The sequence below is a fragment of the Anopheles arabiensis genome, chromosome 3, assembly GCF_016920715.1.
Source record: "Anopheles arabiensis isolate DONGOLA chromosome 3, AaraD3, whole genome shotgun sequence".
NCBI classification, from domain to species: domain Eukaryota; kingdom Metazoa; phylum Arthropoda; class Insecta; order Diptera; family Culicidae; genus Anopheles; species Anopheles arabiensis.
The window spans coordinates 3,948,507-3,966,574 of record NC_053518.1 but is presented as its reverse complement, the minus strand read 5'-3'; the positions used below and the strand labels follow the sequence as shown (position 1 = coordinate 3,966,574).

General features: G+C 45.8%; 1 protein-coding gene across 5 annotated transcripts in view; it reads right to left on the bottom strand.

Annotated features, from left to right (window-relative positions):
- The window catches only part of LOC120903270 (nuclear receptor-binding protein homolog), a 53,437-nt gene that overhangs the window by 16,935 nt on the left and 18,434 nt on the right, over positions 1-18,068 (bottom strand). For all 5 annotated transcript variants that reach the window (XM_040312574.1, XM_040312575.1, XM_040312572.1 and 2 more), the window contains exon 3: positions 13,716-13,921. In XM_040312574.1, the coding sequence (XP_040168508.1) occupies positions 13,716-13,850 (135 nt within the window). In that variant the 5' untranslated portion in view covers positions 13,851-13,921. The remainder of the gene's footprint in view (positions 1-13,715; positions 13,922-18,068) is intronic.

Below are 18,068 nucleotides of genomic sequence, written 5' to 3'. Positions count from 1 at the left end.
AAAACGAGTCCGATTGATGTGTTTTCCCTCCACAATTCAATCCAATTCGATGTCTCCACACGACCACAGAGTATTCGTGTGCGCGTTTGCCGTGGGACGAGTTTGCGGTCAGCGCTACAATGTTGCATGCATATTTGCATAAACGCAGTAGGATTTAGCTAACAAATGGACCTCAGGAACAGCTTGCTTTGGCGAAGCGTCAGTGAGACAGATCTAATAAACATAACAACATAACTGACGCGATTTCTGAACTCAAGCAGTTTAAACGTCTATACAGCAAAAGGTCATCTGAATCTTTAACGTACACCGGCAGTGAGAAAGAGACAGAACATACGCGATTCTAGACTGTATAGAAAAATATACACAAAAACCTGCCAAAACCAATGAGAAACATCAACACACTAGTTTTGGTGTTGTTTTTTTTCTTGATACATCAAAATCGAGTTCCGCGCTACATCCTCACTACCACCACTACTACCGCCGCCAGAACATGCTGATGGGCAGAAGGAATCGCATAAAATATTTTGCAAATATAAATAAATCTTGCCCGTTTAATGACGCATGAGGTGGGTTTGTAGGTGGGGATGGTAGGCCAATGCTGCTGCTTCTGTTTGCAGTTCGTTCTTGATGATGTTTTTGCGCGGTTGAGCGCCTAACGGAGAGCAGCTGGTGGGTGGGCGGTGGAAGGATGGTGAAGGTGTGCCGAGCCAGAGCGTAAAGGCAACTGCGGATATATCTCGACGATCGACTGGTACATGGTCAAACATTCAGTCCGGTGTGTGTGTATGTAATATAGCTGCGGCTGCTAAAGTTTACCAAACTCATGGTTTAGTTCCGTTCTCGGAGGAATCAACTCTACCTCTAATCGAGCAGTTTTATATATCCTCCCACCTCTCTCCACCCTTCGCTAACACGCTTTAGTTCACCCGTACATGAACCACTTGCTGTATAGTTTTGTGTGTGTGTGTGCTGGCACAGCACGGTTTTATGTTTTGGAGTTTTATGAAGTCGTTCAACGGTGGTTCTTTAGCTGCGGAATCAACGGTGCGCAGCCACCTTCATCCCCCCGTGCACATTTGAACCACATTCATACGCCGTTCCATTGCAGCAGACGGCCACCAGAACCAGCAGCGCTCTCCCCATCGGCGAGGCATGGCGTTGTTGGCGGTGGGAATGTTTTCGATTTATTTTGGAATAATTTATAGCTACCAAATTGTACGACTTTTTGTTATTTTTTTGTTTGGTTTCCTTTCTTACTCTCTGTTCCTCCCCCCTTCAAACACTTTTCAATTCATAAATCCTTTTCCTCAAGGGAAGTAGTATAGCATACCTGAAACAGAGAGAAACACAAACACACATTAGATACATGAAATTAAAACAAAGCTCAAGGTGCGAATCAATAATGTCGAGCGGCGGCGGGTCTCGACGCTACGTCCGCTCGTTAAGCTACAGAGATGCATAATTATTCCATCAATCATATTGGGGGAGAGCCAGCAGGTTTGCAAAGATTTATCTGCGGCATGTATAAACTTGAAGGCCCATTAATAAATCAAACTTTCAACACACACCGATTTTGCTAATTTCATCGCTCGGCGCTGCAGGTCCCTCTCGTCGCGGTCGCCCGCCTTTCCCTCTTCAATATTATGTTTCGGATACACGCTGCTGTTGGCGTTTTAGTGTGTGCTCGCGCTTCATTTTCCATCAACGGTTTATGAGAGCATTTTTGGCCACAATCCTATACCTAACCTGTGAACCCCTTCTTTTTGCCGACTCTCACTGCCCCCAAGCACGAGAAGTGATGCTCTTGAGATGCTCCAAAAAGAAGACACAAACACACACACAAATAACACGCCGCACTGGCTCTTGAGATGTTTCGCGGGCAGTAAAAAAACACATACAAACTTTTAATACCATAATCATTGTTGTCGGCCAACAGCACAGCGCGCCAGCGGCCGCCGGTTTATTTCATTCCCCCCAAAAGATGCCTGCTTGTTGGATTTATTACGCTTTTCTGCTTTGTGTGCAGCCTTCAGCAAGCTAATCTCTCTGCTGCAATGCACCTCCTCGCTGCTCCTGCCTGTAGTCCCCTCGTGTGTGTTTGCTTTTGGGTCTCATGTTTTATGCAGCTGTCGCCAGATGTCTTCATCAATCTGATCAAGCGCTGTCCGCCCGTTTGCTTCCCACGGCGCGAAAAACGTGCCATCTTTTCTTTGGTGACATGAAATTGTAACAGTTAGTGGACAACGCCGAGTTCGGTGCAGTTGACCGCGGTGCTGCTGCAGTAGACAGCGCCAGCAGGCACACCGTGTTCCACGTTGCATTGTCACGCCATCGAATCGAAAGCAGAATTCTACGACGGGATATTAATTTTCACCTCATACATTGCAGTGAAATTCTGTTCTGTCTCTCATCATTATTAAATTTGCTCTTGCAAATGAAATGGGGAATCTTTTACAGATAATTTCAATAATACAGAACATAAAATGCTACAAGTGACTGTAGCACTATAAGGTGCTTTCCACAAGACGGAAGAACACAAGAATTATTACACCCGTAACTGCATCTAATGACCGTACGAGACAGGCTGTAAAATGGATCATTTCAATTGGATTAACACGCTCGTGTCTCTCACCCGATGGCGGCGGTGATAATATGTGAGACGTGCACTTAAAATTCTCGGCCACATGTCATATTGTGCAAATAATGATAATTGCTGATACACACCATTCCACTGCGCGCTTGTGGCTTTGTCTGTTTCGCAGATCTTCATTGCAAAGTTGAAGTGGAAGAATTCATACTTTGCATTTTCGCACTAAAATAATACTAGAAGTTGCTTAAGAGTAGCGATTTGCTTCGCTTAAAATTATAGGTGCTTTTTCATGGCATTTTAAGACGTATCACTCCATAAAGAAGTTGGACCGTTAGACGAATCCTGGCGAGGGATTTGGCAGTTTATTGCCATGTGCGATGAAATGTGGCACGTGTCTCGGCATTGCCAGCGTAGTAAATTTGTGTGGCGTTAATTTGTTTGCATAACTTTAGCGTCTTTTATAAACTCTCACTCTTGGCCTATGCTTCGGCAGCACCACCAGAGTTGTCCGCTTTCTGGTCGATGACTAGGTAATTCCACTTTACGACACATGACGTCATAACGCTCATCCGCAATGTGTCAGAAAGGCAAAGAGACGAGGAAACATTACTCAAGGTACATTAGTGGATGGCATAAATACAGAAATTAATTGCCTTTTTAATAAACTAAAATATTGCAATGTTCACTCTTTGTCACTTTATTCCAATAGACGACTAGTAGACGAACATAACATACGAGAGAGTGCTATAGGACACTATACATTGGCATTCCGAATACGGTGAATGAACTCTATTGCGCAATGACAGTTCAAAAGATGAACTGCAACTTTCGATAGTTCATTAATTAGAGGCAAACAGTGCCATGAGCTGGATGTGGTGCTTTCGCACATTTCCTGGGACTGTCAAAGTCGCTCGCGTGTCTAGGCGAATTATTGGAGAAAGGGGAGTTGAGGGGTAGATGGTTGGTAAGCTCCTTCAAATAACTCACGCACATTCATTCGCAGCTCATTGGAGGTCAATGACGGATTCAATGGCCGAAAGAGGGGAACTGGAACCCATGGCGAACGTGGTTGTTCCACCCCGAGAGAGGATAACAGCAGCAGCAACACAAAACCCCCATCGGAATACATTCAAGGAAAGGTACCCGATTTCTTATGACTAAGGCGAGAGAGGAGTCAACCTTTGCACACGTAACCGGTAGTAGCGGTAATATCCATGCCAAACCAGTTTCTGACTAAGGAAGGGTGGTATTCGCACAGCAACCAGCGCCTGGAATTCCGACACTGGCCGGTCGTTGACGACCGGCATCCACTGGTGTCGACTGGTTTACGACCGAATCGATCGGAACTCCGGACGCATCCGTAATGGGACTTTGCTCACACCCCGCCTACGAGGATCGGGAGTGCAGACGCCGCTAGAGTTCAACAGCAAGTTTGGTAAAGCTGGCGAAGAAGGATACACTGCACACTATGTGGCCTTCCTTGAATGTGTTGCACTCTCCGTCACGATCTAATTGAAAATCGAACCTACGTCGATCGACTTGCATCCAAATGTGGACAATGCCGTCGCTTCCGGGGAGGGGTTAACTCTGCAGTGCGAAAGGATCTTTTCCTTCAAATGACTTAAATCGATCTCTTGAGCATAAAGACACCCTGAGAAATCGATTTCCAGCACCATACTTAAGAAGACAAAGGATGGTCTTTGTGCAGTGTAAAAGATGAGTAACAGATACTCCTCCCAGTGAACGTCTTCCTATTTAAGACACTGTCCAGAAAGGGTTCTTGGAGGCAAAATGAACCCACCTCATTAAAACAAGTCATCGAGGAAGGCTGCCGAACAGGTTGAGTTTGCAGCACGAGAATACTTCTGTAAAAGGTATAATCAGTCTGCAGTAAGTGCAAATCAAGAACAGAGGACCCCGTGTGTTAATGAGACATCTGTGCAGGTCTTTCTATGCACTAGTGTTGCGCGTTAATGTGCTATAATGCAACCTTGTTGATTCCTGTACTGTTAAGAAACAGTTACAAACATTTACCATTTTGCTAGTGAGTTGATGTATTTGAAGCTTTACGTAAGTATGCCTCCTTACCTTGTACAGTTTGAGTAAAGAGCGATTGGAATGTCTATACCACTATTCCCGACAAGCGTTACATTTGCTTCAAACCATGTTGCCAGCCCATCTCAACCACTGAAAGCATGAACATAGTTTGATTGTAAAATATTATTTACAACCGGCGGTCATGGTGCAATGCTGACCTTACTTTAGTAGTAATAACAGCACATCAATTATTTGAGCAGTTAAACTGGCCTCTTCTTTAACAGCTTGATTGGGATGTGGTAGGATAGATATTATGCTGTTTGGCTCTCACTCTCCGCTACTGCGCCAGAGGATTTATGGTTTTATATCTCATAATGATGTGCTGATTCAATCAAATAGAAACGGAAAGTGTGTGTGTGCACAGACGAATGTTTTATGTGAACTCACACATGCCCAAACTTTTTCGAGAATAACATATCCCAATCGGGTAGCTCTCGACTCAATGCTTCACGCTTTCCAATCGACCGACCACGGGGAGGGCAGCACGGGAAGTTACACACATTGCACACGAAATGTTGCTTTCCCTAAGCCGGGATCTGTGCCCCCCCTAGCGCGTGTGCATGGAGCAGCAGATAACGAAATTTATCTCCGCAAACACCGCATCCAATATGACGCATGGAAATTGCACCCAAAATGCGTAGGCAGATATCAGTGAACCCAACAGTGCACGGCTCCGGCAGCCGTTGGTAATTTATGTCACACAGTTTGGTTGTCTTATTCTGTTAGATGTCGCTAGTCAGAAGTATTTGTTATATAACATCTTTTAGAAAAAAAAACCCTGTATCTTATGATCATTAAATAACCACTCTGCCTACTTTACATAGACATAGTAGATGAATTATTCGGTGAATCTATCACGTAAGGGTTGATCTTTTCTGTCAGATTATCGCCTTATCGGAGTGTCTGCTTCCGTCACACTTTACCCTGCGCTAGAGTGCGTCATGCAAATAAGCACACTTAGTATATACATATACTGGCATCATGAGTGTACCGGCGAAAGGGACCGGAGGGTTGCTGCAACAATGTAGCATTAGTAGCACACCACCCGGAGCAGCAGTACATCGGTCGCTGCGAGGTTAAATCAATAGAACAAATCCAGGACACAAAAAGTAAAGCGTCGTATGTTTGTGTGTGATAATTATCTGCACGGCTTATACGCCCGCTTGGGTCAACCCGGCCCCGTGGGCGTGTGAAATGGCAAGGCAGGTGTGTATGCACCACCACCCTAGAGGGTGCACTATCGATTCCTGTGTTTCTGTGCTACAGCTGCGGTTGTGTTCCAGCGGCATCGTTGCTACGAGGACAGTAGCATTGCGTACTTGTGCGCACAAGCCGACACTATTTATATAACAGACATAAATGCTAATAAGCTGTTTTTATTATGATTTGGTTCATCGGTGACTTCAGTGGGCGGCAGAATGGGGGAGAGTTCGAGGTCACCTGATACCATCCGCAAGATGTCACGTAGGAGTGTGAACATTGCACTCCACACACAGCACCCGGTCGACTTTAAATGTCTTTGCACTGGAGAGTGAGACCTTCAGAGTGGCGGCGGTAGTTAGCACTAGGCTAACAGATACAACCGCGTCCGCGTTCAGGTTCGTGTAGCAACTATTGTTGTTCTAATCATCCAACAGAGTAAACTACTGCGCGACAGACGGAATTAGCAGTTCAACACTACAAGGACATCTTTCTTGTCGCCCGTATCTTTGGGAATGGTGTACTACACTATACACTTTTTGCACTGAATACTTTGTCCCCGTTTTACGACCTTTCCGCTCATTAGAGAGCTTTGTCGAACGTAGTAGTGTCTCTCGTAAAAAATGCTACCAAATTTCACTGCCCTCAACCACACCATTTGCCCTTTCGTATGCGCCTTAGTTGGCTTCTTTCTTTGCACTTCATTGCACAGCAGACACATTAAAGGACATTTCTTACCGATGTTGTTTCTCGCCCTATGCCTCTCCCAGTGCTGCTCGTCCCATCGAAACCGTTTTTATTAGCGTTGATAGGATGCCATTGCCGGTTTTGGTCCAATATATTGCGTTCTTTACATTTTTCCCATTTCTGAAATGTTTTCAGTAGCCGCTCCGGGCTTGGACGATAGTTTACGCTAGTCTTCTCCAAATGGATCGAAATTGCCTACTGCTTGGTGGCGGGGGGGTTCGTGTGGTGTTGCTATGGATGGTCCCCTTTAGCTCTTCTCCATGACCTTCCCTCCCCGGCATTTGGATCAACTGATTCGGGGTGGGCTGGCTACTACATTTGGGGCGCGTTAGAAGCGTTGTGTATTTTGCACTATTTGGCCGACGTCCAAATTGTAACCGAAGCCAAAAAAAAAAACCGGTGTGTCGCGCGCGATTGCTTGGAAATTCTTGCTTGGACCGCCGTAAAAAAGTGCTGAAACAAACTCGAAACCCAGCAAAGAGAGTTCGGTCGCATGGTAAGAGGGCCGCGCCGAAAAAGAAAACACCGCGATCATTAGGAAATGTTATCGGAATGTTTACAATCGCCAATGTTGGCTACCGACCGACCGGGGACAACTTTTGAAGCTCGTCTCTCTCTCTTTGTGGAGCCAAAATGCGCGCGCGAGCTCGTCCACCAAAAGCCGTCATTGCTCGTAAAAGAAATCCAACCAATCAAGCGTTCCGTTCTTGGCGATAATACTGCAGCGCACTAGAGGCCTTTGGACGTCTAATTGGCGAGCGGAGTGTTAGACTTTTGCCGTTTCCCTTTCGACTTTGCCGTTTGAAGTGGCCTCACAGACACAATGTGCCAAAATGTGTCTCCGGAAGCGATATTGTGAGAGAGCAGACATGATGGAGCCCGGAGATTCAAATGGAAAAGTGACGAGTTTCGGCATGAAAGCACACAATGAAGGTTTATGTTGGGTTCTTTGTGAAATGGTTAAAATCACAAGAATGCACACAGAGCAGTCGACAGTTCTGTAGGAGCTGCTCCTCTTTATCTTCACAGCATTGTTAAGCTGCTTGATAAATGGTGATAATGCCGTATATCATTTAACGCAGCTTAACGAGTCGGCTATATCAAGCTGAACGACGTTGCATGCGCGATGGCAAAATAGATAAAAATGAAACAAACAAAAAACCGCAGAGAAAGAAACAAAGCAGGGTGAAGATAACTCACCATGGAGAAAGTTGTTACATCTTTGTTTCTTGCGATCCACACCCCGTGTCCGCGACCTGAAATGTGTGCTCGTTTTTCCTCCGGCTTATACCACTGACCCCCGCCCGCCCCGTCCTACCAGTGGCATCCCGATCGGTTGCTTCTTTCCGATTCGGTCCAACCCACGATATCATCATCAAGGCGAATAGTTCATGAAAAGCCAGCGACCATTGCACAAGTCATCGTGCGCCGCGGCTCCATCCGTTTGGCGTGATATGGGCGGCGTCTGCACTTTCTTTGCAATGCACACACACACAAACACAAACACACACACAAACACACACACACACACACACACACACACACACACACAGACACACACACAGACACACACACAGACACACACACACACACACACACACACACACACACACACACACACACACACACACACACACACACACACACACACACACACACACACACACACACACACACACACACACACACACACACACACACACACACACACACACACACACACACACACACACACACACACACACACACACACACACACACACACACACACACACACACACACACACACATGTGTGTGTTTGGCATGTCGATTCGCACACACAATTTGTGTTTCGTCACAGGGACACGCGGCCCGGTGGAAAAATAGCACAGCACAATAAATAGAAATAAATAGATCCCGTCGAACCTGTCGAAGCGGAAAGCAATTCCATGGCCTTGACTTGCCAGCCAACCAGCCAGCCAGTCAGTGCGCGCGAGTCGCGGCTCAGTGTGTGCAAGGGGTGAGGAACCCCCACCACAAGATAGTGTGTGGGTTCGGTGCCCGCTGCACACCAAATGAAGAAGGCGTGCGGAGGAAAGTGGATGTGTGGCGGTTTCGGTTATTTTTAACAGCGACACCCCACACAACAGCGCCACCAAGCGCGCGTTGCACGGAAGACAGTTGTGTGCCCACGAGCGCGGGACAGAGCAATGCGAACGAGGAGAAGACACGCCAATGGGTAGGCTGGCTCTCGCGGACAGGGGACACATGGAGCTAAATATGGTGCCACAGGATGTGTGTGAGTGTGAGCGTTTCCTCATCCCCATCAAGCGCACTTTGAACTCTTCTGTCCTTCCTGGCTTGTGGCGAGTGAAAGCCGCCGTGGGTTTAGCCGCACGATCGTTGAGACATTGTCCCAGTGGACAAAGTTTCTGACAAGCGTCGTGACGTCGGTGTGAGAGATGCGAACACTAAACGCTTACACATTTCTTCCTTCAGTCACCTTTTGCAACCACCGATGGATGATGGGGTGTTGAGGAGGTTGAATGGCAGAAAGACACACATCAAACAGTCAAACGGTGAACATCTTCCAAGGGTGAAAAGAAAGCAAGTGATTGCTTCTAATCCTTTTAGAGATGGCAGACATTGCAGACAGTAAGAGGTACGTAAAGTATAACATGTATTGCGAATACTTTTCTCATAGAGAAATGTATTACACCAACTCATATCTATATGATCCAACTCTCCACACGTCCACATTCTTCAGTTCCTACTCATCCCACTCAGATCCATAAAAAAAACGTGACAGTGACACACAGGGCAAAGGCATTCTGCATGAATGACTCATACAACGGTTCCATGCCGCTTTCATGCGTATTTCCCATTACTGCCAAATGCATCACGCGCAGGCGAATATATGCTTGTTTGCATATGGTTAACATAAAATGTAATGAATGGACGACACACAGGGGAAACTAGTTTGTGCGTGAGTGAGAGAGACTGCGATCTAACAAGGTTCAAGCAAACGCACACTGTGTGTGTGCGCGCAGTTAGTAAAAACTCCTTGTTTGCTTTCCCAAGCCATTTTCGCACTCGGTTCAGCTCTTCGCATCTCTTCGCAACTTGCTGCTGCAAAAAAACCACCAAACGATCCCTTCTCCCTTCCTACACCGTTTCATATGCGGTTCAACTCCACCAATCTCGCCCCGTTACTGTATCAACCGAACACAGGCTAATGGTTGCAGGGGGCTCGACGAACAAGCAGCAGCTCGCGTGGTTGCGCGAGGTGATGTGATACGCACTCACATACATGCCAGACGCGTAAGACGCGCGAGAGAAGATTTAGGCGTCTACGCCGACGACACAGCCCCCGTCGTGTTCAACCGTTCCGTCAACGCCCTCTTCCCCTTCGTATCCTGCCCTTTCTCGATGGGACTAAATGCTGATTTTGCGACTATTTTTAGAAAGGTCTACCCATGGTGACTGCTTTGGATGCAGCATAGCAGCGTCTCTTGCGCGCTGCTGTTTTGCGCCACCGACCGCCTTCAACCGACCGATTATTGCGGACGTCGTTGGATCCCTTCCTTTTCGCCGATGATAGCAGCTCGGCGGTGGCGACGGTGGTAGAAGCAGCCGGTTCCCGACGACTTCATGCAAAATTAACGTTCATCCCCCAAAAAAAAAAGACTACAGAAAAGAAACATAGCCCTCGGTGTTGGTGCGAAGGTGTCTACCACACGCCATCATTCGCACCTTTCGGGAAGCCTTTTGACTTTGCGCTAGACAGGCATGGGGCATCTGAAAGACACGGTCCATAGAGAGAAATGGTGAAATATTTGAAATTTTACAGCCATCATTATTGGTCTATTAAGCGCGTTTCGTATCCCCATCCCGCCATTGATGCGGCGGACACGCAAGGGAGGAGGTGGATATATTTATAGGGGTTGCATCTATTAGCGATGGTCAACCGGCCATGAGGAGCAGGAAGAGAGCGATGCTTCTTCGTTTTGGTTGGTGATGCTGCGACTTGGTTGCATGTCAGAGACACGCAGCTGAAGTGCAGTCTTGATGCTACAATGTAGAATTCAACAGTTGACAACTCCTGTCATTCTTGGTCTATTGCTCCGTCCAACTCCAACATCCATTTGTGCAACTTGAGGTTACGCCTTTTTTGAATTCTCAATATAACGGGTGCGAGCGATGACCTCCTCTTTGCTACTTCTTCTTCATTTTTCACATGCTTCAAACGCCATTCATGCATATAAATGCACTCCCGTCAAGCCGCTGGTATGTTGTCGCTACCGGTTTCTATGATTCTCACACAAATACCATTGCCATTACTGCTTGTGTATGTACGTGCATCATCGCTATTTCGATTGTCATTTCAGCGGACACAAACTTTCATGCCACTTCACTGGAAAAAGGGTTCGGGAATAATTTATCGCACCAAAGGAAAGACTCAAGAACAAGGGATGGCTATGTTTGTAAATCACTCATCGAGAGTGCATTTTTACGCCTACAAGACCAGATTTAATGTAAAGTGCTATAACACGCTCGCTAATACTTGGCTACAAACAGGGCTACAAACATTGGCGCAGCAACGATGGTATGCGAGAACGGGGGGAACAAGAAAAACCAGCCCAGCAAGAAAAGATGTCCAGCAATTCCAAAGCGTTTCCCTCTCCTTTTGCCGGCGCGATTGTCCTCCAGTTCCTTTATGCTTCAACTGTGTGCAAACAGTACGAAGACGCTATCCCTTGGTGATATTTTCTACTCTGAGCAAGTTGCCCCGTGAGTATCGTGTCCCGGCGCACAGCCGGAATCTAGACGTGAGCTCGCAATAAACTTATTATATACGACCATCCTTTTACGATCTGCTTCTACCTGGGCAGAGGTGCTTGGTATGGAATTAACTTGTGGAGATAGGAACTCGAGGGAGTGCTATGTATATATATAAAGAGAGAGAAAGACAGAGATCGGTAATTTGTTACCACAGCCCAAGGAACCACTTTCTTTCTATTGTCTCTAAGGATGTGGAAAAATCCTACAAATCACCTTGTCTCGGAAAATAGATAGTGCGGCTCAGTGGCAGCAGTGTCGGAGGCAATATTAAAAATGCCATTCTCCACCTGAGCTCTTCACGTGTCATAGGTATGCTCTCTTGTGGCACTAACAAACTTAATAAAATAGACGAGCACAATGTGGGACAAATAAAGAGAGCATAATTGAATCGAAGCAAAAACTACACAGTTCTACGTAAATTTGAAAGCAATACATATAGCAAATCAGCGTCCCCCTCAATCAGAAGAGGACGTTTCAAATTCTTACTTGACAAAATGCAATGCAGCAACTACGTGACTTCTACGCAAACATCAACCAGGTCAAAGCAACATCGATAAACTGCAGTCTGTCTTTGCTTGAAATCGATTCCACTACAAAGTGGCAGTTGACACAGATGTGAAATCGGCTCAGATTACGCTCTGCATCAAGAAGTACATACATCCTCTCTCTCTCTCTCTTTCACTCGGTCAGTATCCGGAGGACGTATCTTATGGATTACAGTAACACAATAAACACAGCAACACACCACACTGCAACGATTGACGCATATTCCAGGGGACAATCTTGTTTGTGATAATGAAGAAAAGAAAAATCAAACAGAAAAACACATTCTATTTCAGTGCAAATGAAAAGTCAGATTGCACAATATAGAACACGACAGAAGTCACATGTGGACGTGTGTGTGTCAGTGATGCTATATTACTCCGTTCCATAGGAATACATTCGCAGGGTAGTAGTGGCATACAACGCAACCGGAAATAGTTCTCTCACATCGTTTCCTATCGTAAATTTGCACCATTTCTTTCGTCATCCACCTATAACGCGCCGTCGTGTGCCACTACTAAAGCTGGTTCCGTCCTGAGCACTGGTACTGGCTGTTGTTGTGGAGGATGTGACAATTAATGCTTTAATTTATGGACTAATTGGACGTGTTTTCATTCGGTAAAACTTGCTCAGCGAACGGCTATGCTATGCAACAGACAAAAAGGAAAGACAGCGCATAACACATGCTCATTCTTTTGCCGGAAACTCACGGCCATGAATCACGCCAGAAAAAGGCTTCATTGTGCACCAATGGTGACTAAAACCGTATAACACGGAATGACTACTAACCGCACCGGTTAGTTAATAGGTGAAATGTTCTGCAAGATAGCTCTCGCATTGGACACACGGTTGAGAAGACAATCATACACCGTTGCAAAATAAAATCCCAAATTCACCAATGGCTAGAATTTTGCTGGCGTACAACAGACGACGCAGCGGAAATATTCCAAATAGTAACGAGTTCATAAATCACTACTCTTTTCAGTTCTGCGCTTGGTTGGTTGGCCTACACAAAGTGAATAAATGGAATGATTGTGCCAGAACAAGCAACAATACCATGCTGAAGCGCACTGTGAACGATGATGCTGGGGGATGTGTTGCTGAAAATGATGCTGAACTGACTGACCGCATTGGAATGGGATAATAGAACCAGAGTATAAAATGTCTCCAGTCCCTAAAAATAACAACATGAAAAATTCACAAAAAAGGTATTGTACATCAACATCAGAAGATGCTCCAACAAAAAAGGGCACTGCGCGTCTTCATCCAAACACATTCCGGCAGGCGTTTGTTATCAAATAAATAGAGCGAGAGAGGGACCATTCTATTCGGTTGCTTTCCTTTCCTTCAAGTGGTGCTGACAAAAGGTCAAATTAATTTTGCAAAAACTGTGCACACACACAATGGAGACCAAGAAAATCGGCTTCTCTCGGCGACCAAGACGACACACACAAAATGGGAGGAATGGGATGATCAACCTTAACTCGACTAACTTTTGTTCGCTTGTTCAGACCGTGTATACACTATTCAGCTTGGGACAATCGAACAAGGTTAGTTTGTTACAATTGAATATAGAGCGTGACTCTCTGTGCTCTACAATACAGGTAATACAGTTACAAAACTAAGAACTTTCTCCAATTTCCAGAAATTTTCGACAGTTCTCAGCATGTTAAGAACTACGCATATAACATTCCATCACTTTGGTTAAACACCTACCTCTTCTCTGCGTTTCAGCCATCTTCCACACGGACTTTCCTCTAAGATCTCACTTTCATCCTCCGAATCCTCGCCGCTCTCTCTGGGGGACCTGTTGTGCTCGTTATCGTTGTTACTGGAACGACTACCCGGCATGGCAGAACAGAAGCGGCTTGGGAAAAAATATTCGGTCGACCTCCGGGTGTCGAGGATATTTTAATTAGTACCTGAAACGAGAGGGAAGCAGCAAGAGAAGCGAACGAGCGCATCCAATTAGAACATATGCCAACTGTTTTTGATCGAAGATAGGGAGAAGACTCTACAGGAGAAGGATCTACACGCGCGGCTGTGTGACAGCTGCTGTGTGTGGTGATGTGTGATGACGATGCAGACACGAAAACCGCAACCCGACGGGGTAGGCACTGTAACGATTGCGAGAACGCGTGCAGCTGGAAGTGAGTGAACTTGACCTTTAGGAACTTTAAATTTCTCAGCAAACCCAGCTGGGTTGCATTCACGAAGCTCTAGCACGAATTCTACACGCCCATGGTAGCCCGTCGTCGCCGTCGTGGTTGTTGTTTCTGTGTTGCTATGGTGCACACCCGCACGGCGGACCAACTGCAACGTCCCAACAAGCAGTCAGGTCCAAAGAGCTTGTGCAGGTCGTCCTGTTGCGTTTTAATGGCCATAAAACGAGGATACGAAGTGAAAGACAAAAGATTCTAGGTTCACCCAACGAAGAACTTGATTCAATAGGTTTCATGTCTAGGTCTCTTCATGCCCCTAAAACCAGCATGCCATTTTGAGCTTATGGATTTGTTTACTACACCAGAACAGGTGTAACGAGTCGATTGTGAGCAAACTCGCGTAACACAAAACCCGCCTGCCCTGACCTTTTTGTGACTGCTGTGTGTGTAAGCTGTGGAATGCTTCCGACCTACAATTTAAAGCAAGAGAGGAGGACCGCGGTACATATCGATGCGATGTGCTACTTTCCTAAACACGAACCATCATGGCTTCACTCGCTACAGTATCATACAGAAAAAAGGCAGGCGAGAAGTGGAAAAAATGTAGCAAAACATTGACGCTCGCGTGCCTCCGGTCACTGGCTGGCCCAGCGTGTGCAACACGATTTATGGAAAATTAATTACGAACAGAGCGACATAATTGTACCCTACATTCATCGCTCTCTGTGTGAGTGTGTGTCAAATTGTTGTTTTTATCCACCGTAGAATTCCACACACACACGCCAAATGATGTCATAAAAATTGGAACGGACAGCCCGGATTCCCACTGCCCTCCACCCGGGAATGGTATCACCTTACCCATTGCTAAAACATAAATTCTAACATCTATTCTTCGCCGCGCTATCGAACGCCCTCTTAAACCCGCCAAGACACTTGCTCTTGATGACACACACACACACACGCGTGCGGGAGAGGGTTCACCCACTCATATGTCTCAATGAATTGAGGAGCTGGTACGCCTTTGGCACGCTCACGCCATCCCCCCACAACACCGTTTGGCTTTAATCGTTCCACGATAAAAATAAAATATAAAAAACGAGGTATTCATGTCGCGGCGGTTTCACGTTTCAACACAAACAACTTGGCCACCGGTCACAGTGCGGAAAAGTGGACGCTTTCGGAAGCTTCTTTTCACGGCGGTGTGGTGGGGGTCCGAGTGGTAGCGCACCCAACCACACCCTCTAACAATCAAACCCGCCGCTCGTCCAGATGGACAGTAAATAGATGACGACGGGTTGGCACAACGTGCGCGCCCGCCGTCCGTCTACTCGCGGGTGTGTGTATGTACGCATTTAACGTGATTTATTAGAGGTCATCCGAGGGTGGTGATGGTTATTGGCAGGGGGGCGGGCTGGTGGTCCATCCTTTTCCACACCACACCACACACACGTCGTGCAAACGGAAACACTTGAATGTGAATTCACAGACAAACGTTTCCGACCTTTCTTTGACAGACTATGCATTAGAGGCTTTAGTAGTGTATCAAATGCAAGTGCCTGCTTGTCATTGTTTGCCAAGGGTTGAACCATTGAGAGGAGATCATTATGAAACATCTGATCACGATGATTATTAACGAAGGGGTGAGAGTGTTTGTGGCGCATCATTTATTAATCAATGAACAGGTGTACAGCACTGGAGCAGACCCAAGAGTCGTGCAATTCGCTAATGTTGTTGCTTGGACCTATCCAACAGCTGTTTGTAAAGGTAATTCGGTTTTTGTTGCTTCAATTCCACTAAACTGGACACACCCAAAAACCGCCGTTCGTGAATGAATTAACTTTTATCCGGCTGAGTAACGCAGCACAATTAGAACATTGTAAACACAACATTACACATAACAAGTTGGTAACCTTTTGCTCACAGTATCGAAATACACTTTTAAAGCCTCTCTTGCTCATGGGACTGAACGAACGTGAATCATACTAGTGAAGCGTTATTTATATTTCCCCTTTTTCCAGAGCATATGCAAACATCGAATTTTCCACTGATTCGATGCCTGACTCATGCACATTTGTTGGGAAGCTGCATGTTTCATTACATCGCAAACAAAAGAAAAAAAACGATGGATTTGAACGGCTTAGATCGATTGAGAACGACGAAGAACATGCTCGAGCGCTGCTTTGCTAAAAAAGCAAAGACTTAACAAAACAATTCTAAATTAACCAGCCATGAGCTCCTTGGAAAGTCACGTAGCTTTCATAATAAATTATTTCACCCAATGGAAAAAACAATGTCTAGGCAGGTTCCAAAACACGTACAGCAAACGACAACTCTTATGGAATAATTGAACAGGCGGGCAGGCAAGGGCAAGGCAGCCGGTACACATAATTTAATTCACGTGAAACACAAATGTAAGCATGTCTCAGTGGATCGTATCGTTGTGCTTGATGCTGAGGCAATATGTTTTGCAGATAAAAACGGCAATAAAATCGTAAATCAACCGTGGCGAGATTGAAGTTTATGTGTCTTGGGTATGCGGCGCATAAGCGCTACGCATCAAATCAATGTACAAAATAAATCTAACCATCTCTATTGAAAAAGCTCACCCGCGATAGCACAAATATATTCAGAGAGAATGTTAAGCCGATGAAGGGAGATAAAATTTAATAAATAATGAGGTTGCAGTTTTATGCTTACAATGAATATTCACACGTCTGCGCCCAACGTTCACGCAAGGAAAAAACGGACTGTTAGCGCATGAAAGAGGTTGCAAATTACAACACTCAAAGCCCGAAATTTCATTCCATGTGCGTCACAACCATTCAATGAAGAGATGAAACGCGGTGACGGTGGGAAAAAAATGAACGCTGCCGATCGACGCTCGTTGGTGTCGTAAAAAAGAGGCACACACTTATTTACACTTGCAGTGCACAAGAAACTAACTAATAGCTATCGAAAAAATACACACAAACGTACGGGGGGAGGTTATTACGGAATGGGTGTAATAAATTTCGAAAGTAGTGCTCTGCTCTCCTTTTGCTGTCCGGAAATCGAAAGTCATTGCAGTCAGTGGATGTGAACTGATTTGAAATGCATTTGGAAAGGACGGCAGCAGCAGTGTACCGGGGTCATCCACCACTTCAAAGAGCCAACCACACCATACCACACACGCAATCTATACGCGCGCTTGCCGGCGGTGATGGTAGACTTTCCCAAAGGGAAAGTGTCAAAGATAATTTTGGCAATGCTGCGTCTTACACACACACAGAGCACAGGATTCTTTTTTGCTTGCAAAAGTCTCCACAAAACGGCTGGAAAGTGAAAAAGAACTCCGCCAAGAAGCCCGAACCGGCACCCGCCAAAGGAAGCGAAAGGTAGGAAAATCTAGTGTGGAAGTCACGCGAGATAAATCATGCAACGGATGTGATAGTAGCAAAAAGAAAGGGAAAAAAATGAACGCACAACCCGTCTAAAACGCCTAAACGGCAACTGTTACGTATATTATAACATATACTTTACGTGCTTGGAACAGCACATCATTAGTGCAGCGCGAAACCAATGCCATTTGCATGCTGGTTTTGTCGTTTAGTCAGTGGATATTTTCGGACAAACACTAGCCACCACCACACGGTCACTACACTATTTTCCATCCAAAAACGCAACAACAAACGCGCTCTCACGAACTGGATTCGCGTCTCATGTTTCGTGTCCGTGAAAGACGCAGCAGCCACCAGCGTACCACCAGGCGATCAGTTTTGCAAACACTTGCAAGGGGCGCTGGATGCAGCAAGCATATGACGCCGACTAATTGATACAATATGACAGCTTAATTGTGTGATTAAGTATCTTCTCATTTTGTACAACCATACTCATCCTCCTCCTTCCCTTTCCCCATTCTGCCGGCCAG